The sequence below is a fragment of the Ips typographus genome, linkage group LG11 (assembly GCF_016097725.1).
Source record: "Ips typographus isolate SLU linkage group LG11, UJ_Ityp_2.0, whole genome shotgun sequence".
NCBI lineage: Eukaryota > Metazoa > Arthropoda > Insecta > Coleoptera > Curculionidae > Ips > Ips typographus.
This window is the reverse complement of record NC_138432.1, coordinates 3220770-3248432: the sequence shown is the minus strand read 5'-3', so window position 1 is coordinate 3248432 and position 27663 is coordinate 3220770. Positions and strand designations below refer to the sequence as shown.

Here is a 27663-nt window from a genome sequence, read left to right as displayed (position 1 = left end):
CTGCCAAATATTTCTCGCTTCACCGGCTCGAAATTTTCATTTTGCCCAATTCGATCTTGCAAACCGGTTCTTACCGTTGTTGGGTTTAGACTCACTAATTTTTAAACCGACTTAATTTGTAGCATATTTAAGTTAAAAAAACACTTCTTTTATGTCTAAAGTAGTCTTTCTTACTCTTTATCGTGGTTTTTACCGGAGAAAACAAAAACACAACTTCCATAAGCGATATAAGGAGAGTCCAACAGTCAAACAACTTTGACCAATTGTTTTTCTCCAAGTTGGGCATCAAGTAGTCACATCGAGATATTTAGCATCCTGCGTTAAAGACCGGTTCATAAGTATCCCCTAAACCGACGCAAAATTTCCGCTGCCCCAATAACTGCAAAGTCGCTGCACCGCAAGGCATGGAGTTTGATGCACGTATACAGATAAAGAAGCGCAATTTCCGCAATTAACGCCGCAGTCCGCATTTGAACGATTGGAATGCACGGTTTTTTTCCGGTGAGGCTGTGCCTGTGATTTTGCATATGCAAATAAATGGCACGGAGAAATTAATAGAGATTGTTAAAAACCAACATATTTTTTATTTTGTTCGATCTGACTGATGACGACTATAAGAATATAAGGCAAAAAATATTAAATTGTTTAAAACCCATTACCTCTTTCTTTTTCTATTCCTAAAATTAACTTCGATAGGTTTCAATAATAAGGGATTATATTCCGAATAGATCAAATTCACATACTTTTTGGATTCTTCCTCAGCCATTGTCAATAATAACAACACTTCCACAGAAGAACTCATTATCAAAATACAACTTTGCGAAAAATACCTCTTCGGTTTGGGTATAAACAATTTTGTTACTGTGAGGAGGCATTGACACAGATGTAGGATATCTGGGTGATTATTCCGAGCTCTATTGAGGATCATCGATTTGGTTTTCGAGTAGTTCGTATCTAGGCCAAGGTTTCTACTTTTAGTTTCTAGATTATCTGCATAGCGGAGGTTGGAAATCATTACTCCGCCGATCATAATTCCCCCTCGAATACCTTCTTCCATCCGTCTGTCAGTTTTCTCATAATATGTTCTTCATACATGGTTTATTATGCAAGTAATGCGCATTTTCCTGGAAAAATATAGTTATATTTAAGATTGTTCGAAATAGTCCCTTCCTGCATCAGTCTACTTACGTGGATGTTGGTGTCATGCCTGGAAGGTACCCTGAAACTATTCCACAGGAATGCCTTTCAAGAACGTTCTAACATGCGTTTCTATGTTTTCCACGGACTTCCAATGCATTCCTTTCATCTCGCTCTTCAGTCGGGGGAACAAAAAAGATCACAGGAACCTAAACCTGGACTGTAATTGACATGGGGGACCACTGGTGTGCTGATTGGGGCCAGGCACATTACAGTCAATTTTAAAGTGCCAGTGAATTCCTCTGAAATTGCCAATCCTTGACCTATTAATGACCCGGACAGACACCTATATGGAATTTGAAGTATATAGAAAAGCGACTTATACTGATAGTATCATCCTGTTTCGTTCAAACTCACTATAAACACACCAATTTGCAGCATTCAACTCAAAATATATGAAAAAAAAACAATTTTTTTTTACAAACTTAAACTATCTTTCCAAGTTTCCTTTGCCAGTCATCCCTATTCAAAGCTATTGAATAGGAATGAGCAAACCACAGTCAGCTAACCGCTGTCAGTTTGTTGCGCCGATCTTTCTGGCATCTTCATTCCCACCATCCTTCCACCTTTCACCTTCCACGTCCAGTTATATGGTTTCCCGAGGAAACTGGCGCACGGCCTCGCACCAAATACTCCAAACTCATGGGCCAGTTTCCTAGCGTTTTTCAAGCGGAAATTCACGCTATAGAAAGGTTTATTCAGTTCAACCTCGACATAAAATACCGGAACAAATAAATTGCTATCTTTTCCAATAGCCGAGTCAGTCATCAGAGCGTTGAGCTCATCTAACATCAACTTGATGATGCTTTTGGAATGTCTAGAAAAACTCAATGACCTAGGAGGGAATAACCAGGTAACCCTCATTTGGGTTCCGGGGCACGTCGGAGTAGAGCGGAATGAACAAGCAGATACTCTGGTACGAAATGGGCCCTCAACACCACTGATGCGGTCAGCTCCTTTCTGCTGCCTTGGAAAAGCATACGTCCAGGAAGATTTTAATAAATATGAAGAAGAAATGAGAGCAACGCACTGGCAAAGACTTCCAGGACTGAGGCAGGCCAAAGATTTCCTTGGAAACTTTAACCGAGCAGGATCGAAGACACTGATTAACAGCAAAATTAGTCTCAAAGCAATAACGGAATTTCTAACGGGCACCTAAGGAAGCTGGGATTAGAAGAGGACAGCACCTGCAGATCCTGCGGAGAAGAACCAGAGACACCACACCACATCCTGCTGAAGTGTTACGCTGTACACCACAGAATATTGAACATACTGGGATCATACCAGCTGACTGTAGAAGAAATACCTCTAACAGACTCAAGTTCCTGAAATTCTTAAAGGAACTGAATCTTGAGGGGCTGCTATGAACAAGGAAACCATAAGAAGAAGGGGTACAATAGATCTAATCAGGGTGCGTATTCATGAAAGGAGGTAGTTATCAAGAGAAAACCCTGTAGAATGTGACGGGAACCCGTTATTGTCAGCTTCTTCTGTACCATTCTATCAACACTTCTCTTGAGAATAACGTGCTTTCAAGAATTAGGCCCCAGGTCGCAGTACATCTCACATACACATTCTTGGCCTCCATTTTCGCCTACTTCCTCCGGGTTGTGTCATAAGGATACGCCGGTGAGGGTAGCTTTTACGAGCCCTGGTTAGATGTCCCGCCCATCTTAATTGCCCTATCTTCTTATGTGATATAACATCCCTTCCATTACATATTCGATTGTACATATTTATCGTAGATTTCAAAGTTGTATCCTTTTCTCTACACACCATTCTTGTTGACTGCTCCTAGGATTCTTCTTAAGATCTTACGTTCAAAAATTGGCAAGATATTTTCATCTGTCCTGCCTTTTTTGCTTTACAATGGTACAAATTTATGATAAAAATAAAATATATTGGTTTCTCAGAACTGCACAGTAAGGCTTTTATTTTTTTTTAATATGTTCTTAGACAAAATTGTAAAAATAATATTATTGCATTAAACAGTTCAATCCAGATAGATCCCCAGACCTAACCCCGTTCGATTTTTATCTTTGAAATCATGCTGAAAAAGTGATTTATAAGTTTGAAATTCCTGCAAATGTAGATGTTCTTAGAAGTAGAGTCAGAAAAAGGGTGGTAAAGAGTTGCAAAAAAGTTAGTTATTTTGTTAAAAAACGCTTTGAAAATACCGAAAATAATGGTACAGCTCAATAAGTAAATATATTGTTTTTATCCCTTTTTTATGAACTGGAACTGCATTCTTTAGCAGTGTAGGAAAAGTTCCTAAAGTAAAGAGAATATTTACTAAAGAGCAATCGAAAATGACACCAAAGACGCGTCTCTAAAGCGAATACAGAATTGCATTAAATCCACATGAGTTCTTACTCGACAATTCCATAATAATTTTGATTAATCTGCTTCGTTAAACATATGTTATTGTAATGGAATTGTAATAGGTGTTATTGTAGTGGTGAGTAGTGTAAAAGTTAATGGGGTCCCGCATACCGGTTATGAAATCTATAAAAATAATTTTATGTTCGAACCATTTGGTTCAAATTATGAAAATTTTACATATTATTGATATCGGTATTTACAGTTTTAAAAAATTTAGGCAGTTTATTAAACCGGTCTTGATTCGTTTTATGTCTTATCTTCTAACATGCAAGTTGACTGGACTGGTTGATTTCCAAGCAATGAACCAAGAGAATACTTTCTGGGACTAATTCATTGGCACTTTAAAATTGGCTGTTAATGTGCCTGACCCAAAGCAGCAATCCAGTGGTTCCCCAATTTCCTTACAGTCCCTATATAGCTCCCTGTTATATTTTTTCTTCATCCGGCTAAAGAGAGAGATGAAATAAATGCATTGGGAGTCCTTTTCTTAAAAAGCATTCCTCTAAAGCAGTTTCAAGGTACCTTCATGACAGACACAATTCTGTAAGTGCATTGATGCAATTTCGAACAATCTTAAGCATATGTACCGATAGGATCAATCAATATATTATTTCCATAAAATGCGCATTACTTGCATAATAAACCATGTATGGAGAACATATTATGAGAAAGGTGACATACGGATGGAAAGGGGGAATTACGATTGGCGCAGTAATGATCTCCAACCATCCGATGTGCAGATGATACCGTCTTGTCAACACCCATGATGAACTTTTAACCATCCTGCATAATCTGGGAACTGAAAGTAGAAACATTGGCCGAGATATCAACTACACAAAAAACCAAAGCGATGATTATGGATAGAACTCGTAATAATCAGCCAGATATCGAAAATCTGAGTGCGTGCCAAGTCTGGGAACTGTCTCAACCTGGGAACATTATCTGGGCCTATTTAGGAGCACTGATTTCAAATAAGTGGGGTTGTTTGCATAAAATTAATCGTAGATGTAAAACCGCTAGAAAAACAGCAAAAATCTTGAGTGATATCACATTAAACACAGAAGAAGTTACCACCATAACACTAATATTTCCGGTCTTACTATGCGGGGAGGAAACATGGCCACTGAAAGCAATCGATCGCAGATAGGTTTACGCGTTTGAGCTCTGGTGTTGGAGAACAGTTCTGCGAGTTTCCTGGACAGCAAAAAAAACTAATCCTCAGATATTTCGGTCAGATAAACAGAAGAGGACAATATAGAACGACTGATAGTCCAGGGGCAGGTAGAAGGTACCAGGCCCAGAAGTTGGTCTCCAACACGCTAGACTGACCAAATAAAAGCATCCGACTTAAACAGTAAATCAATTTGCATCCGGAGCCTAGAGAAAAGTGGCAAAAAATAGTTGCCGCGTAATCAAATGATTGAAGCTGACCTCTGCTCACACAGAAACGAAGAAGAAGAATTTTTGTTATTTGAGTACGCATGATTTTTTTGGTCTCAGAAATACAACAAAAACCTTAAAACGAGACTAGAAAAACCGGAAACTTGTATGCTTGGTTTGTGACAAGACTGAAGTTTTTCAATTGCTGGGACAGAATATCTCAAGTGCGTTTCTGGGCTTAGACTCGTACTGAAATTGAAGCAGATGTTTCTTAACTTAAAGTGATGTAAACTAACTTAAATTTTAAATTTCATTTAATTCTCTTTCAGGAACATTACAGTTAACCTTTTTTTTTTGACCTAGAAAGTTTAAAACTTTCAGTTCGTTTTGTGTTTTTCTTGCATAACCAAACTCTGAGAGTTGTTATTTTACTCAGAATCAAACGCTTTTAAACAGCTTCCTTATATTTCAATGCTTCCCCCAAATTATTGACCAAAAATAAATTTGCCTCTCTTCAAACGCCAGCCGCGTAACCACCGGTATTGAGGCGCCTGAATAGGTATTTTTCCGTGCTCATGAATAGCCAAATTAAAGCAGTTAAACTTGCTTGTTAATTAAAATTATATAGCTTCAACAAAATGTTTGTCTAAACGAAACAATTAATTAAGTCTTGTTTTATATTACACTATAAATAAAAAAATATTAATAATTATTTTTTCTACTCCTACAGGGATATTGGTTAACTCCTTAACAGTTTAGAGAACGGATAAGTAGGCAATTGCCACCGGTTGAACGAATATAGATTCCTAGAGTTTCGGCAACAATGCGATATGAGACAGACCAATCACAGGCAATCTTCAGCGTGCGATATGACATAGACCAATTGCTAATCTTAATTCTTTTGATTGTCATCTTCACTGACAATTGGTATCAAAACATTGCATTTTGGGTTATGTTTGAGGCAATGAAAAACCCGTTCAAGTTTCAGTTAGTGTTCAATTAAAGAGTAAAAACATCTACTTTATTATATGATAAAGCAAATGATGGGACCCTGGTCATACTTTGGCTGCGTCAAAAGTGATAATGTAAACACGAAAACGTTTCAAACATTGAGTGTTTATTTGTGTGAAATTTGTTTAAAGTAATTCCATTTAGTCGTAGAAAAAATTGCCTGTAAAACTCGGACGATTTTTCTCTTTCAAATTTTCGGCCTTGTGCGATATGGACATCTTATTCACCCTTGTTGTACAATATACTTAGAAAGTATAGATGGCGTTTCCAAATCTAGGAAGAGCCCCATTAATGCCGCATCATTCGGTAAACATTGATTTAAATACACATTTTAAATAGGTCATGTTTCAGATACAATATTTGCCTATTTATTTAAATCAATTTCTAAACTAGATGGTTTGAATTAGTATAATTTTAAAAAGTATCAGTCTACTGTCAATTGCTTTAAAAGGCTTGAACAAAAGGTGTTCGAAACCATTGTTTTATAGTTATTTCTAAACTGGGATAAGTATCAATGATATCAGACATCAGGTCAGGAGTCAGGAGACTAGACTTGTGCTAAAAAACACATTCCAGGCGGTATAACCAAATCCTACATTTCATGCTGGACTAAAGAATGTAATGACCTGTATGATCAATACGAGCAAACCAGAGATCCAGACGTAGGAGAAAACTACTAGAGGCTCTGTATTCTGCAAGAACCATCAGATGGAAGGAAACTCTCAAGAACCTTTACTTCACACAGAGCAGTCGCACTGCCTGGAACCTACACAGAAAACTCACCACCGCACCACCAAATACAGAAGATATAGCGAAGCGCATTGCCCGGCTCTCAAAACCAGTTTTAGAAAAAGTTCATAAACGAGAAGTAAGACGTCAGCTCAAAAATATCAGAACTGCACATGAGCAAAGCCTTCCAATAATGAGGCAAATAGAGGCCGATGAACGAAATGCGCTTGACTTAATCAAATGTCGCAAAGCTGCTGGATTTGACAAAATATTTCCCGAATTCACAAAGCACACTGGTTCAAAAACTCGAAAGTGGCTTCTTGCAAACCAGGCAAAGACCCTTCAATACCAGAGAGCTACAAGCCAACCGCCCCTTTTAAGTGTCTGCTATAAGATTCCCGTGGAGCAAGTAGGTTTCAGGCTAGGAAGGAACTGTAGCGATCAAGTCCTTTCTTTAACAACATATATAGAAAATGGATTAAAAAAAAACTGAAAACAGCAGTAGCTATCATTGATCTGACTTGCGCCTACGATCCGGTTTGGAAAGAAGGCCTTCTACTTAAATTATACCAGATGGTTCCATGCCGGATATTTAATAACTTAATAAATCAAATGCAAAGTGACAGATTATTCCAAATTAACCTCAACGGGAAAACTTAGAAAGCGAAGGAATTTTGCTGAAACATAACTCAAACCCAAAATATCTCGGCGTAATAGTAGATCGCACCCCGACATTCAAGAAACACTTACAGAAAACCGCAGCTAAAGCAAAAACCCGCAACAACATCATCCACAAGCTTACAAACAGACCAACATGTTTCGAGTGTATAAACGACTCATCCTCAGGGGCTACAAAATATACAGTGTGTTAAAATAAAATAAAACCGCCAACACATTAGAAGCTTACCTAAAATTCCCGGTATCATTAAATTTGCATCGGCGCATCGGATGGAAATAAGAACCTAGTAAAGTGTAACAATACTTTAGGTCTCGTCTAAAAAGCACAAATCATCGGGAGGGAATTTGGAAATGTTGTTTTGCTTTGTCGTTTGATGTAATTTTATTCAGCTCGTCTCTGCTAGTCACCTCTCTTTTCTACGTGCCCCCGCATTTCCCATAATAAGAACTACCTGTATTGATTAATGATTAAAGTAGCACTACAAAAAGAAATAAACATCTTAAACAACATTTTAACCAATAAAAAACCTTCTGAAGTAGAAAAACATGATCCCATGCTTCACTAGTGAACGATATCTAAAATTTTTGGGTCTGTATCTTACAATTACACAGTATATTTAGAACGAAGTACAATTACAAGACTCCTAAGGCTTGTTTTTGTGGACTTCCAAAAAGTATTCCACATGATTGAAACGAATGGAAGCTCTTAGTCCATCAACAAATCAAACATCGACTATAGATACACTTGTCTAGTCCACAGTATCTACTTTATCTACAGGAATTTGCAGGCTAGTATTAGACTCCATAAAAACAGCGACAAATTTTCCATCGAGAGAGGACTCAGACAGGGCGATACAATGTCTCCAAAGCTTTTCACCGGTACTTTAGAATATCCCTTTAAAACATTAGACTGGGAGAACTTTGGCATCACAGACAATCTCAGGGAAGCTGCCCAAATGATTGAACAACTAAAACAGGCCCTGGAACTTTCGTGAGTGCCATTTTTTGCCACTAAGAAACCACGTTTCTGGAAACGGTGTTCAGGGAAATTTGAAGTTGACGACCGAATTCCGCAGCCGGTCGAGTGGAGATAGTGGGACCTCTAAGTGGAAACGTCAATTCCTAAAAGTCTACGGGGAATTGTATTGTGCGGAGCACTTCCAAGAGGCGGAAAAGGTGAAAACCTAGGAGAAGACCACGTGGATGTGACAGTGACAGTTATAGTTTCCACGAGGAATGACTATATCTTTTGCTCGGATCGTGCCTTTTTGTAGCTATCTGGGGCTCAGGGGCTCTAGCCCGACTATCTGAGCCTCTCTCGTAACGAGCTGGCAAAATACCCCTAGCTGGTAGTGCCAAAAAAACTCAGAAACAACAACAACAACTAAAAGACAAACCAACAAAAAACGAACTTTATTACAAACCTGGTGCGTGGAGAATCCTTCACACTGTTAGTTAGCGAGTATAAATATTTGGGCAATGAAATAAGAATTAGTAGAGACAACCAGACGCAGGAACTTGCTAGAAGAATATGATTGGTCGGCCTACCAATAAGCCTAAAAAGTAAGGTCTACAATCAGTGATTATTACCAGTTATTACATATGGAGCACAAACACTAACCCTAACTAAAAATTTCGTATCCAAACTCAGACTCGCCCAAAGAAAAATGGAAGGAGCAATGCTAGGTATCAAGCTGCAAGGTCGCATAAGAAATACAGAAATTCGTCGAAGAACAAAAGTAGAGGACACAATCGGTCAAATCACCACACTTAAGTGGAAATGGACAGGACATGTTGCCAGATTCGGGGACGATAGATGGACGACCAGACTTTGTAAATTAGAGACCTCGTGCTGATAAAAGAAGAAGAAAAAGGTCGTATATATTTAATGATACTTTTAAAAAGCTACGAATCCACTATGGAAAATGGTAAATTACATATCCGAGTAAAAACTTAACTAACCTTTGGTCAATTTTTTGTTGTTCCTGGTCATTAAGGCTGTCGACAATTTTTTACTTTTTAACTAATGGAAAATTTTGTGCTTTTGTGGAAGTAAAATTAGAGGCGGTAGAACCATTAGAAAAGGAAGTTTCTGTTTCCGTAACTTTAATCGTATGCACTCCGAAAGAAGTTGACGGCTGTAACAAAGTTAAAGAGCCATTCTCTTCAACAATGTACACTTGCAAACCTTTGGAAAAAGAAAAACATAATAATTAGTAGTATCAAAGAGTATTCATCATTACTGTTTTTAAAATAAGAGGAAAGAACACACAGCCTTCTCCACAAAAACATTTGTTATTCCCTAAATGTTAGAAGGGCCGCGCAACTAGTTTCGGACACATCAGGAGCTTAAAAAAATCCCTAAGAGGGTGGCGGCTATCTTTCTAGACGGGGGGGAGATAGCGAGACTCATGTTATTAAAACCACGCATTAGCACATACTTAGAGGTTAACAAAAATGTATATGGATAAAAACACTACAAGTACGGCAACTAATATCTAAATTTTCGGTAATCCGTATTGTTGTTGACAGACAGATTTGCATCTATTTCTAAAAAAGTATTATCCGTGCGATTCACCTATTCAAGAGTCAATTAAAAAATAAAATTTATTAATTTCGAGAAACACAAGAAAAATACGTTTTAGAGAATGCAACTCTTTAATTTTTGAGTATAATTTTAGACATTACATGAAACTAAACTGTTCCGTTAATAATATCATATACCTAAACCTTTTCTAACATTTATTTTCAAAAAAATAAATAAATGTTATATTTTTTGCATTTGAATACAGATCATACTACGTGGGATGTACTAAATTGTGAAACTTTTAAGCGAATTGAAAAAATACAAAAAAATAAATTTATACAATAGCAGTTAAACCACGAATTTAGTAAGAATGCTAGTATCGTTTACTTCAACTGCCAGGGTTTTTTAAATAATAAAGACAATATATTAGTGTTTGTAAATGATTGGCGTCCTAAGTTAATTTTTCTATCGGAAACCCACGTATCTGGTGATATCGAACCTGCTGAGCTGAATGTTAAAGCTTATCAGATGGTCAATTGTCTGACAAATAATAGAAGAACAGGGGGTGTAATGGCTTTAATTAGAGAGGATATGAAGTATAAGATTCGATTGACACAATGTGAACAGGGTTATTTATGGTTACTGTCAGTTGAAGTGAACATAGGTCGTATTAAGTATCTTTGTAGCGTTATATATCATCCACCTCAGGCAGAAAATGCAAAATTTATTGACTGTTTTAGTGAATATTTGGGTTCAGTGAGTTTGTTTGGGGGAGTCAACATTATTGTGGGCAATTTTAATTTTGACTTATTGAAGACCTCTTTCTACGGAGACAAACTTTTGTCAACCGTATACATGAATGGCTTTGCACAGATTGTTGATTCTCCTACGCGTATCACTGAGAGGAGTCAAACACTGATCGACTAAATAGTGACGAATAGCAGGATGTTGTAATTTAAGGTACACCTAACACCAAGAATAAGTGACCACTGTATGTTGTCAATACACCCTGATGTGGAAACAATTAGGGATCGCGATGTTTTGGTTACTTCGAGATCTATGAAAAATTATAATATTGACAGGTTGCAGGATGGTTTGCTGAATACGTTGTGGACAAATGATAGCAACGATGTGAATGTTCTAGCAGATAGTTTTATTGAGAGCGTGGCTGATATTTTAAATGTTATGTGCCCTAAAGAGCAAAGGGTTTTTAAGCAGAAATATATGAATAAAGTTTGGATAACGGGTGATGTTAAAACAAATATGCAAGTTAGGGATAATTTATATGTGAGGGCAGTGAATGAAAGAAATAGTGAAGTCTGGGAGGAATATAAAAGAATGCGAAATAAAGTAGTTAGACAGATAAGAACTGAGAAAGAACGACACTTTGTAGAAGTGATTGATAATAACAGAGAAAACTCTAGAGAAATGTGGAAAAACTTAAAACAGCTTCTGCCCGAAAAAAAATGTTTGTCAGCACCAGATGAAATTTGTTTCGAAAATGATACTACTTCTGATGAGGGGCTTATCGTGCATAACTTTAATAAATACTTTGTAAATAGTATCGAGGAAATCGTAAGTCGTATTCCGCAATATGCTCACCCAGATGAAGTTATTTTTAACATCCCCAGATTGAATACTGAATTCTCAAGATATGACCAACTTACTATGACAAAGTTAAAAGGCATTTTAAAAAATTTGAAAAACGTTGGTGGTGGGTTAAGTGGAGTCTCAAAGAAGGTATTGCTTGATGTATGTGATGTGGTGGGTAATCGTTTGTTAAATGTAGTAAATGCGTCCCTCTCAATGGGGCAGTTTCCGGATAAATGGAAAGAATCAATTGTCATTCCTGTTGCGAAAATACTCAATACAAAGAATTATAAGGAGTTTAGGCCAATAAATACAGTTGAAATTTATGAAAAAGTCTTGGAAATAACAGTTAAAGAGCAATTATGTAAATATTGTGATGACAATAATATTTTAGTTGTCAATCAATCCGGTTTCCGTGAGGAGCACTCATGTGAAACTGTAATAGTCAATACTTGTGATATTTTTAAAAAGGAGATGGATAGGGGTAATTACGTAATAGCAGTGTTTTTAGATTTTAAAAGGGCTTTTGAAACGGTGAAACTGAGCTGTATGGGTCTTAAAGACAATGTTTTGAGTTGGTTTAAGTCATATTTGAGCAACAGGCAACAGAGAGTTAAATTTAAAAATTGTGTTTCAGAGTCTCTGTATGTTCGGCATGGTGTTACTCAGGGTACAGTGTTGGGTCCTCTGTTGTTTTTGTTATATATTAACGATCTTGTGCGTGTCCTAGACGGGTGTAGTATAGAGTTGTTTGCGGATGATACTATGATTTACTTAGCTGGGAGAAATCTGGAAGGTATGCAGCAAACTATCAATCGTAATTTGGAAAAAATCTTCGAGTGGCTTTGCATTAACAAATTATGCATAAATACTTCGAAATCCAAGTTCTGCTTATTTGGAAAGAAACACAGCTTGAATGATGTCAATATAGAGGAAATAAATATAGTTATCAATAATGATCAAATTAAGCACGAAAGTTATAAAAAATATTTAGGGGTTATTTTGGATGCAAATTTGAATTTCTGTCGGCATGCAGAGTATATTACTAGGAAGTTCTCAAAAAATAATATCCAGAATAGGAGACCAGCTGTCAATGGGAACTAAATTGTTACTGTACAACAGCATAGCTGCACCTCATCTTTCTTTTTGTTCCACATTGTTGTATGGTTTGCCGGCATGCAAAATTGACCAAATACAGATAGTCCAAAACAGAGCCATGCGAACGGTACTGAAATGTAATAGGTATATACCAATTGCTACCATGCTTAATGTCTCAAATCTGTTATCTGTGAAAGAAAATATTTTAGTTAGTTCGTATGTGTTTATTTTTAAACTAAAAAACAAGATGCTGCCTTCATATATCTGTGATAGGTTTGTAGCTTTTAGGGATATACATGACCATGGTACCAGAAACTGTGATGACTTTGTATTACTGGATAAGTGTAATACGAATCTAATGCTTAACTCTGTCTTGCATAGGGGTGTGTATAATTTTAACATGTTGCCAAAGAGTGTCAAGGACTGCAGGGACCTGAATGTTTTAAAAAGTTAGTTAAAGCGCATGTAACTTAAAATTTTTACAATATTTTGTTTTAAATAGTTTTAGTGTTTTTAGTCTGTTATTTTAAGTTTTGCAGTTTTTATTTTCTCACTACTTATGCCATATGTTTCTTATGTAGCCATGTGCTAAATAAAGATTATTATTATTTTTTGAACTTAATAAATCCATAAATAAACTTACCATCACTTAGGGTGTCCCATAAGGATTCTTCTTCTTTCTTTCTAAAATGGGTGTACATATAGGTAAGCTACTGCCTGTTTTGTCCTATTATGCCTCTTCGGACGTTGATGTCCAGCACTCTTTCCAGCGTTTTGGAGGTTGCCTTGGGTTCATTCTCCGACAGGATTATTTGTTTTTGCGATTTTTACTAGTCTGTTGTCTTCCATTCTGTTTACGTGTGTATTCCAGTATATCCTTCTCTGTCTTACCCACCTTCCTATGTCCTGTATCTCGCTCCGTTGTCTAAGGTCTTCGCTTCTGATTCTGTCGTGTAGTGTGTACCGTGTGTACTTCTTATTATTTTCATTTCAATCGTTCGCATCATTTGTAATGTTTTCGATGTGTCTGGTATTGTTTCGGCTGCATACGTTATGACAGGTCCCATAAGTTATGGTAAATATATTAATGCCGTATTTATGGGGTCAAAATAATACCTTAGTAGTTAACGAAAACAGAAAAAACGGGGGTCAAAGTTATTTTTTCAAAATACACTTTTTTAAATAACTCGCGTTTCACTTGGAGTTTTCGAGGGTGCCAAATTTGATTATCTACTCAGTTTTAAGCCAGCTTATAGAGGTCACCATTTACATCAATTGAATTTCTTTAAAATCGCTGTACCTTTTTTCTGGTAAAGAAAAAGTGACAACTGAAATCCGAGCATCTGTTATCTAATATTTTCTTAGCAAAAAAAATACTCAGTTGGTATGAGATCAAAGGTTTTCGAGTGGTGTAAACGGTGTCGAATTTTGGACACACTGTAGACAATTGAAAAATACTATTTTTGGAATACAGGTTATGTGCGAAATTTTCTGTAACTGAAAATGATCAAACATTCCAAATATTGGAGTGTTTACGCGGATATAATAAATTACAGGAAAGCGTTTATCGGACAAAAAAGGTGATGCAGAAAAGAACAAGGATGATAACCCGGTGACACGTGTTTCTGCTTTTTGGCTTCATCAGGCATGTAACTCTGCAAAAAGTTCTACTTTAACTTCTACTTAACTATTTTGCTGAAATCATTCAAAAAGGTATACGTTTTCGCACAATTTTATAAAATTGTATATTTTGCTACCAGTGGAAATGAAGTCTTTCGCCCGATGTATTCCTAATTCAGCAAGTCTAGTACTAACTAGCGAGCTTTACAAAGTTCCAACTGCTTGATCTCAAAACTTGCAATGTTTTCTAGGATAATAATGTAATTAATAAATACATTACCATAATTGTCAAATTATGCTGAGTGTTTCAATATGCAAACAACTTTTCCTATTTCAGTTGCTGTTGTGGTGGCGTTCTTCATTTGCTGGGCGCCCTTTCACGTGCAACGACTCTACACTATTTATGCCACTTTCCCGAAACCAGACGAGAAAACGCACTCTTTGTACTTACGAATATACGAACTGGTCACATACATTAGTGGCGTTCTCTACTACGTCTCGGCCACCACGAATCCAATTTTGTACAGTATTATGAGCGTTAAGTTTAGGGAAGCCTTCAAGGTAAGTACTCTGTATATTGTTTTTTTGGTTGATTTAAGTGGTGAAGCGGCTTCCAGTTTTTGTCCGTAAATTAATCAAAGTACAGAAACGCGGGGGTCGCTGGTTCAAATCCAACAAATCGCAGAAACTATTATTATTTAATTGTTAATTAATGTCCGCAACGCCATAAAATGTCCATGTACTTGATAATTAATTTATGGAAGAAAATTATCACTGGCTTTTAAAGCCTTGTCATAGTTCCGCAATTTTTCTCTTTGACACTTCCATGTTAGTGTCTTATCAAGGTCTACGTAGAAGTATGTCACTGTACTCCTCCAATTCCTTCGCCTTCGACGCGTATGTTAGCTACAGGGGTTAGTTTGTTGCGTTTTGCAAACAAGATCACTTGGAAGTTCTGAGCAGCATTCAATATTTTTGTCTTCATTTCTGGCATCTAGTTGACTATACTGGAATGAAGGTTTTGTTCCTTGGTTATCAAGCCCTATAGCCTCTCTGATGAGCCGTAATACGGCGAAACCGGTCAGAGGATTGGAATTGATAAACAAAAAACAAAACCTCACCATTTTCAAGATTGGGTGGGCTTGGGTTTTGACGGCCTTGAGCTGCATTTTCCAGTTTAGGTACCATCTTTCAAGTTACCTAATTTTGTTTTGTAGGTTGTTTGTGAGGATTCCGACTTTCCTGGACTTGGCTAAGGCTTTGGCTATGATAGAAGCGGTAAGCGGCAAGCAATTGAGAGGCAAGCGGCAGAGCGGTGCCGCTAATGTTTCTGTACATGCAAAATTAAATCAATTTCTGGTTTAACCGGGTACGATAAATGTCAGCAACTTATTGTAGCCGCTTAAACCAGAAGTGCATTTAATTTTGTATAAACATAAACATTAGCGGCACCGCTCAGTCGCTCGCCGCTTACCGCTTCTATCGTAGTCAAAGTCTAAGAGTGCAGTGTCGTCTGCATACAAAGCTAGATTCCATCCTGCTGCTCTTGGTGTGTCGCTGATGTAAATGTTGTACAAGAACGGCAAGACTGCAAGAGTACTGCGCCCTGTGGCAATCCCACTTTCTTTTCGTTGCACTCGGAGTAAACTTCTTCGGCCTTCATTCTGAAGAGTCTGGCTGTCAGACACCTCACTAATTTTACTTGGCTGGTGGGAAATTCTATTGCTTGTTTACGGTTGAATCCTGCGTTAATGTCCCAAAATGAAATATTCGCAGACCCAAGTAGTCGCGTCTAAATCCAAATTGTTCAGGACTGATTTCCAGTTTTTCGTTATGCTTCATGATAATGGCTACATGACATGACAGAAAACTGATTAGCTTGTAATTTTGGGAGATATTTTCTTGGTTTTGGAAACCAAGATGTGATACGCGTCTGCTTTTATCCAGCTTGCAGGAAAGTGACGCGTTGATACTACACCATTCTTGGGAGATTTTTGAGTGGTATATTTTCAATGTCATCATGTCCTGGAGCCTTTTTTAGATTCAAATTTCGTATAATGTGCCGAATTTCGTCAGCCATGGCATGCTGGATGTTTTCGTCCGGTAGCCGATCGATGTTCCTGGCTCTTCTTCTACTTCGGTTACCCACTGTTCTGCCTGCAACCATCTCGTCTATCTGGTACGGAACTGTGTCTTCCTTTTATATGTAATGGGTTTTCTGTAGCGACTTGCACCTGTTTTGTGTCGTTGCCACTGTTTGTTCAGTGATGCTTTTACTCTCTTGTTTAATTGGTTCAGACGGATAAGACATCAGTATTTTGAAGCTCATTTCCAGTTTTGCGTGTTTAGGAAATCGCGCTCACTCCGTGTTGCTCTAATGTGTTGTCTAGTTAGCCTGGTTTTCTCTAGTTCCACTGAAACTATCCTGCTTGTGACGCTAAAAATCAGAGTGTAAATTTTTTGGGGTCGTAAATGATAAAGGAATTGTGCAGTAGTTTTTAAGTTTAGTTTTGAAATTAAAAATATGAGAATTGAGAACAGGAAATAAATTGGTGTATAGAGTCAAAAAAACAAATTGTATCATAATTTAGAAGCACAAAAAAAGGATATACTTATAGGTCTTATAAGCTAATAGAGATTAAGGATTTTTTAATGCGAAAAGTAAGAAATAAATTGGAATATAGGTATTAAAATAGGAGAATAAAATAGAAATAGTGAAATAGAAAGCAAAGGATACATAGAATAAGAATAGAAATGGATTGCAACAAAGATAAGACTATCAGAGACAGGGAGGAAGCTAGGAGGAAAAAAGACACAAAGAGATCGGAGAGTATGGAAAAAGCAAGAAGGGAACAGCAGGATGAAGATAATAAAGAAAATGAAAAAGTTAATTCTGAAAGTAATTAGATAGAGGAAGGATTAGATATGTATGATATGTATGCGTGATTACGATTGGGACTACTGACTTTTCAAGTGGAATTATGAGGTTAACAGCTGAGGATGGCGCGATAATTAAAGGGGTTATATCGGAATTTGTAAATAGGTTGGGTAGGATGGAGAAAAGAGTTTACAGAGCTGCAAAAGGATTTGGAGAAAGAAACGGAAAAACTAAAAATTACTAGGAAAATTTACGATAAGGAACTTGAGAAAGCAGAAAGGGCATTAGAAAATAAGTGCACGGAAATAGAGAGAATGAGGGAAGGATGTGTAAGTGAGAAAGTAATGTAGAGATTGGGAGAGATGATAGATCGGATTCAGGGAGAAAAACGGGGAGTGCGCGCGGTTTGGGTAGGGAGATCGTTTTTAGCGAAAAATATGTTAAAGGAAAGGGGAGCGGGTCAAAAACTGAAAGAGAAGGGGGTGTAGTTAATGAAGGGGAGGTAACACCGACTTTAACTTCGGGAGAAGAGTCGGGGCATAACTGGCGAAAGGTTAAAGGTAGGGAAGGAGTAGACCGTAAGGCGAAGAAGACTCTGTCTGAGAAGGTAGGGTGAAAGACTCCGCCCAAAACGGACGAGAACTGGCCATCGAGAAATCGGGTCTTAAAAGGGCAGTCTTAATGAGGGACGTAAAAGGCATGATAAAGGGGACGGGGGTCTCACACTTGAGAAGCGCGAAAAAGGTCAAGGAAGGCAATGTGGTGGCCGTTTTCGAGACAGGAGAGCAGAGGGATGAGGTAAAGAGTTACCTCAATAATAAACTGGGAATAAAGGTAGACGAGGAGATTCAGTACAGGCCGAAACTGCGGTTAAACGGAGTGGATAAGGGAATGACGGACAGGGAAATAATCAAAGGTTTGTGTGAAGAGAAGGCGGAGTTATGGGAGGATAGTGAGCATGGGGTGTGTATGGAGGGTGCAAGGGTCCTTTTCAGGAGGCCTTGCAAACGTGAATGTGTGGAGAACGTGGTCGTCCAGCTGAGGGGTGAAACCTTCAGAAGGCTAGTGCAAAAGAAGTGGGTGACATTGGGAATGACCAGCGTGTGTGTGGAGGAATGTTTGGACTTAATGGTATGTTTTAAATGCAGCAGGTTTGGTCACACAGGAAAAAACTGCTGCTTTAAGTGTGGGGGAGTACATGAGGCGAGGATTGCAGGAGTGATAGTGAGTGAGACTGTCCAAATTGTAAAAGAATGGGGGTACCAATGAGGAAAAGATGTCATAGTGCCATTGATAAAAGATGCCCGGTATATCGAAGGAAGGTGGAATTAAAAATTAGGAATACTATATTAGTCGCTAATTAATCGGGAAATTTTGCAATTTGGACAGAGAGGAAAAGGTGATGGAGAGAGGGTCAAGTGGAAGTGCAACCGGGGGAGTGAAGGGCGATGGGTGAGTGATGTTAGGTGAGTTTGATAGGATTACTTACTATCTAGGGGAGGCGTAACTGAAAAAGGTCAGCAGGGTTGGAGCCATTTAGGTTTTTTTTTAAATAAGGTGCAGCGATGCAATTTTGGTTTTTATTTTTGTTTTGTTTATGTAGGATTTTAGTTTAGTTTTGTAATAGGAATAAGTGTTTTTTAATAAATAAAAACTCCGGTCTTCTTTCGGAACTCCCGGCGTGGGGGACGGCGCGGTCCGCCAGGCGAGTGGAGCTGGGATGGGTTTCCTTGACAGTGGTTTTGTTAGTTAGCGGGTAACGGTTAACCTCAAAAAATTACTTCTTAAAGGTCATTGGGCTCTAACCGCTTGCGATTTTTGGTAACAGGAGCTGATTCTAAAGTTTTCTTTGCTGGTTTTGACTTCAACCGGTATTGCTTCTATTATTGTCATATTGAGGCCGGCATTTCGACGTGTAGAACCTGAAGTGGAGTTTTTCACTAGCATAGCGCCGCCTCCTGCGGCTTGTTCCGCCGGTGTTCTGCCCCTCCTGTAGCCAGCATATCTTGGTATCTCGAAATATTCTGTTAACCGCAAGTATCTCCTTTATGACCACGACGTTAATTTCTCATCAGTGTTAAGTGTTCCACTAGTTTGGTTGATTGATGTTTCATGACATTATCTGCAGTAATGATGCTGTCCGGTCTGCTACAATTTAGTAGTCAAAGCGATATTTATATCAATTACTTTAGGTGTATGTTTATGTTTACGTTTATTGTGACAGAGGCATTAAGTACAAAACCGTCGCCTTAGATTTAACTCCTCCGTTAGTTCGTATTTATTTACATTTGGTCAATGATCCATCGGATTTTACATTATCGGTTCACGGCTTTTAAACATTTTAGCACTTACAACAATTGAATATTGAAAATTGCGGAACAAAGTAATTAAGTGTTTTGTGATTCAAAACATCTGGTTGTGTTTGAATAGTTGCTACAACTAATAGCAGTGCCTTTTCATTAATTTCAGGAAACTTTCATTAAATGCTGCGGACTCGGAGTACAACGCGGTAAACCACCAAAACGATACTCGATCCTGTCGAAGTCGAACGTAAGGAATGGACCAGAATCGACGGATTCAGCAAAAGACGACACTTTTCAGACCAACACTTCGGTGACGTACAAGAATTCGAACGATTCTTTTCCAGGATCGACTAGGTGACGAATGAATATTTATATATTACCGTAAAAACTCTTTACAAAATACCGACGAGTCTTTCTTTAGAAAACTAGACAACACACACAACAGTGCATAATTTTTATTTATGTGTGAAATTGGGCAAAAAACGCATTTAAATGTAAAAAGTTCATTATCTCAGAAACTAAAAAAGCTATAAACGTCGTTTTTCGAATTATTCATAAAACTGTCATGAATAATATATTTAAAATCACGAGCGTAAGGTCCCTCATGGGTTTTCACTTCAAGGTTGGAATGAAAGAAAATTGGAAGTTAGTGAAAAAAGACACTTGTAACTGTAGTAAAAACTCAATATGTTATGAACCAAAAAAAAGGTAGAATCGGAATTTTTGCATTGAGGTATTTAGAAAACTTTCATGAATGACATAATAATTGATTTTATCGCACTAGTGCGGAAAATCACTAGTAGTAGAGTACAATAAAACAATCATTATCGCACAAGTGCCTGTAAAATCACTCATTACGTAACTGAAAGTTAGAGTTAAAAATTGATAATTTCTGTCTTAATCGTAGATAAAATATTGTACAATACTCGTGTGGTATGGCAAATTAATGTACTCGTGTGATCACCACAACTCGATCTACGATCTCGTCCTCGCAATGCTTCCCACTCCAATAAAAATGCTCATACCACACTAGTAATGTAAATCACCTTATTTATTACTAGCACGGTAATGGTCCATTACATAGCTTCCTTTGAGTTACGTAATGATCGATTTTACTACGCTAGGGCGATAATAATTGATTTTATCGCACTAATGCAGTAAAGCACTCTAAGAGTACAATAAAACAATCAGTATCGTACTAGTGGCTGTACAATCCCTCATTAAGTAACTCAAAGTTAGAGTTAAAAAATTACTAATTTATGTGTGTTGCTATTTTACATACAATATTTTATCTACGATTAAAATATTGTAATACTCGTGTGGTATGGCAAATGGACTCGTGTGATCACCACAACTCGATGTATGATCTCGTCGTGTCAATACTTCACACTCATCACTATAAAAATACTCATACCATACTAGTAATGTAAATAAGTATTACTGCACTTGAAGTTTACATCACTAATGCCCAGTTTCTGAACGAATAGATTATCTTTCACATAAGAATTTCGATTTGATAAATTGTCTTATTTGTTCAATCTGGGTTTCTGAACAAACCTTTCGCTTTCATAAGTTATGGAAAAGATATCTCAGCTAAAACGACCAGATATCTGATCCACAAATAGTGAAGCACGTGTATTGTCGGCTAACCTAAACAGATTTGACAGACGGTCATGGACCTTCATTTAACTTTTAAAGTTCTAGTAATTTGTTGATAATTTGTTATCAAATGGATGTTTCAGTGTGTCCTCTTCTAATGAGGAAGTCATGGAAATTGTCCATGCTATTGAGCGGCCAAATCGTTTTTGACATACTAACCACAAAAATATCTGTCCGATTCTTATCAGTTCCACTTATTTTTATAGGTGGGAAACTAAATTAAAGTTATTGAATAAATAAATATATATGGAACCGATAACTATTGAACCGATAGAGCTTGATGTTCAGAAACCGGGCATAAAAATTAGGCACCTTAATATCTTAATACTTAGAGTACTGATTTTTAGGGCTTTTACATTCATCCTAGTAGGTTATCCCTGAATTTTTTCAGAATTTCTCTTAGCCAAATTTGCCCGCTAGGGGGCTTTTACCGTGGTGACTGAAATAGTTAACGTGACGCTCGATTTTCCTCCACCAAATCGACATTTCGACATCTATCCACTAGACATTTTTATGGGTGTTGTGGAAAGGTTGCCTTACCACCACACCGTGTTTCAACGCGATCATTAGGAGCACTGCAATGTTGAAACGAAAATGTTAGCTGCCTGGTCAGGAAAAGGGGAGAGCAAAAAACGACAGTTAATGCGAAAATTATTACTTAGTAGGCATCACTAATAAAACTTTGAAGAAAATATATATGTTTTTTAAACCAACAATCTCTTACATACTGATCAACAAAATTTTCTTTTACAGATTCAAGTTTTCTTTACGTCGCCTGACAAAACCCTCGGAAACTCGAAATGGTTCTGGCAAGTCACAGAACTCGCTGTCAGCTTTTGCCACGTTGCCAATAGTTACCGCCACGCACAACAACGATTCGAAACTGGCCAAACTATCTCAGTACTTCAAGTGTTTGAAAATAACGAACGCAAACGGTTCGCTGATCAATAGCAACAAGGAAATCCACTTGAGCATGGAGTTTCACAAGAAGGAAACAGACGAAACTTGCGATTCTTGTGATATCAGTAACAGCAGTTTGAAGGATGTGGAGAATGGCGCCATTGAAAACGAATTGGATGTGTATATTAACGAGCTGAAGAATGGAGAGATTTAAAGAAACTGTACCTTATTGAACAGACTTTATGTTCGATATGACCAATATGGAGACTGAGAATTAGTAATTATATTTTTTAAGTTATTTGTTCTTATTACTTACGCCAGTTATCCTGTATATATTATAAAAGTACCAGGTGGTCAAGTAAGTGAGGAGGTCGGTCATATTTTTGGAATACTAAAAATAATACAGATATGCAAGACACGTTTTCTTACATTTTTGACATATAGATCCAACAAACGATCATTTAAAGAAAAATTGTCTCCTTTCATTCTTGAAGAGAATACAATTTCCTACAAGGCTCTTTTTAACGTTTCTTGCTATCTTTAGATAGAAGCAGAGGTGTCGATTGTTGGATTACTGAAAAATTGCACTTTCTGGTCATTGAACTACTAGAATTGAATTACTTCTCAAAAACAATAATAACAAACAAAGGTAGTTGAACTACTTCAGTTCAAGTTCTTCTTCAAGTAATTCAATTGCTTTCAGAACAGTTCAACTAATTTGTTTTAACTGAAAGGAATACGGTTTCTTTTTGTCCTAATTAGGTTTTTTGTGCCTGAAATTACTTTTATTTTAATTGTAAGTATTAATTATAGGGGTCAAGACGTTCGAGTCTCTGACAATTTCTACCTATCTATTTTTTCCCTTGACAGATTTTAGAAATAGTCTAAAGTAAAAAATTCTATAATATAGATCAAGCAAGTATATACATGTTTTGCATCATTCTATGTAGTTCTTCATTGCCATTTACTATTTCTATTATTACTATTGTTAACCGTTTCTCCACTTATTTTGACGCCGTCTGTGTTTGATCTCAGATTTCTTCAGAGTATATGTTGAACAAGAGCTGTGATAGACTGCAACACTGTCTCACTCCTCTTGGAGGAGTTATCAACTTTAATTTTAGCGGTACCTATTTACTTTTCGTGTCCGGATCACACTATGTCACAACAGAAGTTTGCACCAGGTTTACGCTGCACCTCAAGACTGTTCGAAGTTTGTTAAGCAGTAATCAAATTGGGTATGAGAGGAAATGTCCCGATGCTAGTTCCTCCCTGATTGGGTCTTGCACCTCAACGAGCGATTTCTGGAGTCTTCTGGCTTCCTGAGGAACTTTTAAAGATAATATCTTGAACAAAAAGCTGTGTCGGGATTGGAGTCTGGGCCTCGTTGGTTGATGACCATAGAGCGGGTGCCTTGGTTTGATCTCATGTGTCCACCTTTCCTCTTCAGCGGCTACCTCTCTCCTAATGTGAGCACTGAAGTGATTTTAGCACTGAAAAACTTGCTCTCCAAATGCCTGGGAAAGAGCCAAATGAGCCTAAATGCTTCCGACCAGTTTCTCTTCTATGCCAGACGTGTAAGCTCATGAAACGAATGATTCTGAACAGAATCTGAGCGACTATCGAGAAGCTAATACCGGAACGAGCTGGTTTTAGACCCGTAAAATTTTGTGCCGGACACGTCCTTGTCCAATACATCGAGGATGGCTCCGAAAAGAAGAGATCACAGGGGCTGACTTAATTGACCTATATCTATTAAGTCATCTCTATCAGCAGTTGGAGCGTATACTTGGATTATGTTTAAGTCCAGTGCATGGTTCGTTATGAAAGTAATGCGCATTTTCTAGGATAATACATTTATTGATCCTATCGATATAAATGCTTAAGTTCTTTTTGAAATATTCTTCATATGCATCAATGCACTTTCGGAGACGTTTCTGTTGATGGTTGGAAGGTAACCTGAAACTCCTCTACAGGAATGCCTTTCAACAACGTTGTAACGTGCGTTTTAATGTTTTCCAAGCTTAAAAGAAAAGCTTGAAGCTAAAGGAAAAAGCGGGAATTGTAATTAAATGGTTTTTCTTTGCCTTCCTCATCGCAGTCTTGTATCCGATTGAGTCGTTCTGACTTTGTCTAAGTTTCTGAGTGTGAGCCATGCAATCATCTTCCTTTTGCCTCATCTCAGTTCCGACTCTACTGTTTTCCTATGTTGGTGCTAATATGATCCGCCCTGCGTATTTAATTTTTCCAGTACCATCTATATCTAGGAGCTAGTTCCTAATTTATAGATTCGTGAGTAGTTGAATTAATGCGAGTAGCTCAACTACTTCACAGAAATATTATGTAATTCGTAATACGTTCACTTATTTAAATTATTTAATAATAATACGTCCAGTCTACTGACAGTAATGTGGATAACAACATTACTAAAAAAAAATATTTTTTAGCCAACATCGTTAATATTCTCGATATGCTGTTGACTTCCTGTCTTATTTGATCACCCGGTGCAAATTTCAGTTAAAATATTTACGTTTACGTTGAATTTGTTGACCTATTGTAAAATGACTAGCTGTTAAGAATAGTGTGTTTTTATATATGTAAGAGTAGTTGAAAGAAAACAAATGCACATATTATATTTATTTATAAATAATGTAAAGCTCAATATAAATAAAAAGTTTTATGACTGTCGGCAGATCGAGTCAAGTGTGTTATTTATTATAATATACAGAGAGTTTCTTAATGATGGGCTGAACTAAATTCAAGTCGAAGGTTCATATGTTTCTAACATAAAGGGTCTCAAAATTGTGTTCTTTTTCAGTTCTTTCTATCCTAAGTATGTGTTTTTCAACCCCTTGCGTGGGGTTTAAATAAAACGGACAATTGGCCAATATAGTTATTTTTCCTAAGAACATAACTGTGCTAACCACTCAGACTCTCATAATAATGCCTTTCTCTTTTAAATACATATTATTCGTTTGTTTATTAAAAGTTGTTTTACAAAGAAAACTCCAATAGATATTATAAACGCCTAACCAAAAACGCAAGTTTACACACATTTTTTCCCCAAGTTACTAATACTCCTTCAAATGCCAAACATGATGACAGGATCAAGTACTTCTATCAGAGCAACTCCTTGGGTCCTTTTACTGTGGTTGTGGAAGGCCCCATAGATAAGAGTGTTGGTAATATGCACCCTTTGTCCATAGTTAAGATGCTCAGTCAACTCAAACTGCAAAACGATCGTGGGCCCCTAGGTAAGGGTAAAAATAAAATTATAATTGAGTTCAGTAATGCTGAGGCAGCTAACAGTTTCGTCTCGCATAGTGAGTTAGCCAGTAAAGGGTACAATCTTTATATTCCAGAGTATAATGTCTGCTCCAAGGGTATTATTAGAGGTGTACAATTTGATTTCACTTTAGAGGAAATATTGAATAATATTCAGTCTACTGTTGATATTTTAAAAGTAGTTAGATTTAACAGGAGGTCACTAAATGAGAAGAAGGAAGTTGTATTTGTAAAGACTGGAACGTGTCTACTGACATTTTCCGGAAAAAGTATCCCCAAGTCAATTAATTTGTATGGTGTTGAAATGGAGGTAGAAAATTATATAATGCCCGTCACTCAGTGCTTTAACTGTTTTCTCTTTGGTCATACTAAAAAACAGTGCAGAGGTAAGCCTAAATGTGCAAAATGTTCAGACCAAGGCCACTCAGATGATGATTGTACAAAGGACTTTAGGTGTGTTAACTGTGGTAACAACCACAGGTCAACCAATAAGGAGTGTCTCGAATACAAAAGGCAGAAACAAATCAAAATATATATGTCAGTAGACAGAGTTTCTTTTTATGAAGCTGATAAAATGCTTCCAAAAATTAAAAAGTCCTCTTTCTCAAGGCAGGCTGGGGATTTCCCCAACTTGCGTGAGCGGGATGGAAAGAATGTACAGGGATTTAGTCAGGTATCTAATAACAGAGATGTATATCAGAAAAGTAAAAATAGGTAAACATTAGAGAAAAACCCTTCTTACAGTAGTGTAGCATCACAACTGGCGTCTCGACGTTCGGATGTAAAAAAAAGAAAAATTAAATTTTGTCACCCCCTGTCACCCCCGGGTATGATAGGGAAGCTGTGAAACAGTGCTTGGTGCCACAACCAACTCGTATGAAGGCATTCGACTCAGGTTCTTCTTGGTGCCATGATGTGGGGGGCCCCCCCGGGCATACCTCACAGCATGGTGCCAGTTCAGAGGGTGTGGACAAGCCTCTTGAGGAGGTTGAACAAATGAGATTTGCGTTGTTAAATATTGTGAAAAATATGCATTTTAGTGATATGCTGTTGATGCAAAATGTATTAAAAAACTTGAATGTGTCTTTAGATGTGCCAGGTCTTCCTTCAGAGATGGAGGATGATACTTGGTGACAAGTTCGCTGCCCCTTTGCGTGTCCTCCAATGGAATATATGAAGTGTATATTCCAATCTTATAAATTTGCAATTATTTAATAACAGTAATAAGTTTGACATCATTGTGTTGCAAGAGACATGGCTGAGGAATACTCAGTTTTCCTCTCTAAAGGGATATGTATGTGTCAGAAGTGATAGGAATGACGGTAAGGGTGGTATCCTTACCCTTGTTAAATCTGGTTTAGAGTTTGACATTGTTGACAACTTAGTTGCCAACATCCCCATTAATTTCCAAATCCAATCTATTAAGCTTAAACTTTCAAATATTACCTTAGTGAATGTGTACTGTCCTCCTAACATTCGAATTGAGTTCAACCAGCTCAAAAGTGTCATGGATCAGTTTGCTCACCCAAAACTGATAGTGGGAGACTTTAATAGTCAACACCCCTTATGGGGAAGTGATATATCCAACATGATGGGAAACCACATATATAATATGCTTGATAATAATGATATTTTGATCCTTAATGATGGTTCACCAACTAGGTTCACTAGTCCTCTCTTGAACAAGTCTTGCCCGGATATCTCTGTCATTTCTGTTGCCTTGAGCCCTTATTGTATCTGGAGTACAATGGAGGACACAGGGAGTAGTGATCATTTTCCAATCCAAATTTCAATCTCAGGTGAAGGTCGGAGTCAGTCACCAAGTTATCTAAGTAGGGAAAGTGTTTCTAAACTTAATGTTAAGGGCTGTAATTGGGATTCATATTATGTGGCAGCATTGAATAAACTAAATAAATGGGGTTCCATTTCAAATTATAGTGAGTTTGAAAAGTTTCTGAGTGAAGTAGTTCAGGAGAATGTTCCTATACGCAAGCCTTATCTCGGTAAAAATCCCAAGCCTCCTACCCCTTGGTGGGACACTGAATGTAATAATATCTTATGTCTTCGTAAAGAAAAACTTAAAAAGCTTCGAGCTAATGCTTCCATTGAGAATTTTGTTGAATGCAAGTCATGGCTTTGTCTAAATTTGTATTTAAAAACAAAAAGAATGCCTCCTTTGTCAAATTCTGCAACAATCTAAACCGTAACACTCCAATGGGTGAAGTTTGGAAAACTGTGAAAAGATTTGGCAGTAGTATAAATAAACCTAACTGTAAGACGGTTAGCATAGCAGAGAGGGTGGCAGTAGAGATGCTGGATGGGTGGGAGCAGGCTTCTATTGGGCTGACTCCCTCCGAATTTTGCTTCACACCGGGTTATGGGGGGAGTGATCCTCCATTCTCCCTTCTGGAACTGGAATACGCACT

General features: G+C 37.4%; 1 protein-coding gene across 3 annotated transcripts in view; it reads left to right on the top strand.

Moving 5' to 3' along the window:
- Positions 1-24650, top strand: part of LOC145736071 (pyrokinin-1 receptor-like) — a 131992-nt gene extending 107342 nt beyond the window's left edge. For 2 of the 3 annotated variants that reach the window (XM_081990311.1, XM_081990313.1), the window contains exons 5-7: positions 14550-14773; positions 19560-19747; positions 21806-24650. In XM_081990311.1, coding sequence (XP_081846437.1) covers positions 14550-14773; positions 19560-19747; positions 21806-22166 — 773 coding nt within the window. In that variant the 3' untranslated portion in view covers positions 22167-24650. The remainder of the gene's footprint in view (positions 1-14549; positions 14774-19559; positions 19748-21805) is intronic. The other variant, XR_014179830.1, reaches the window with a different exon arrangement.
- The last annotated feature ends 3013 nt before the right edge of the window (positions 24651-27663 follow it).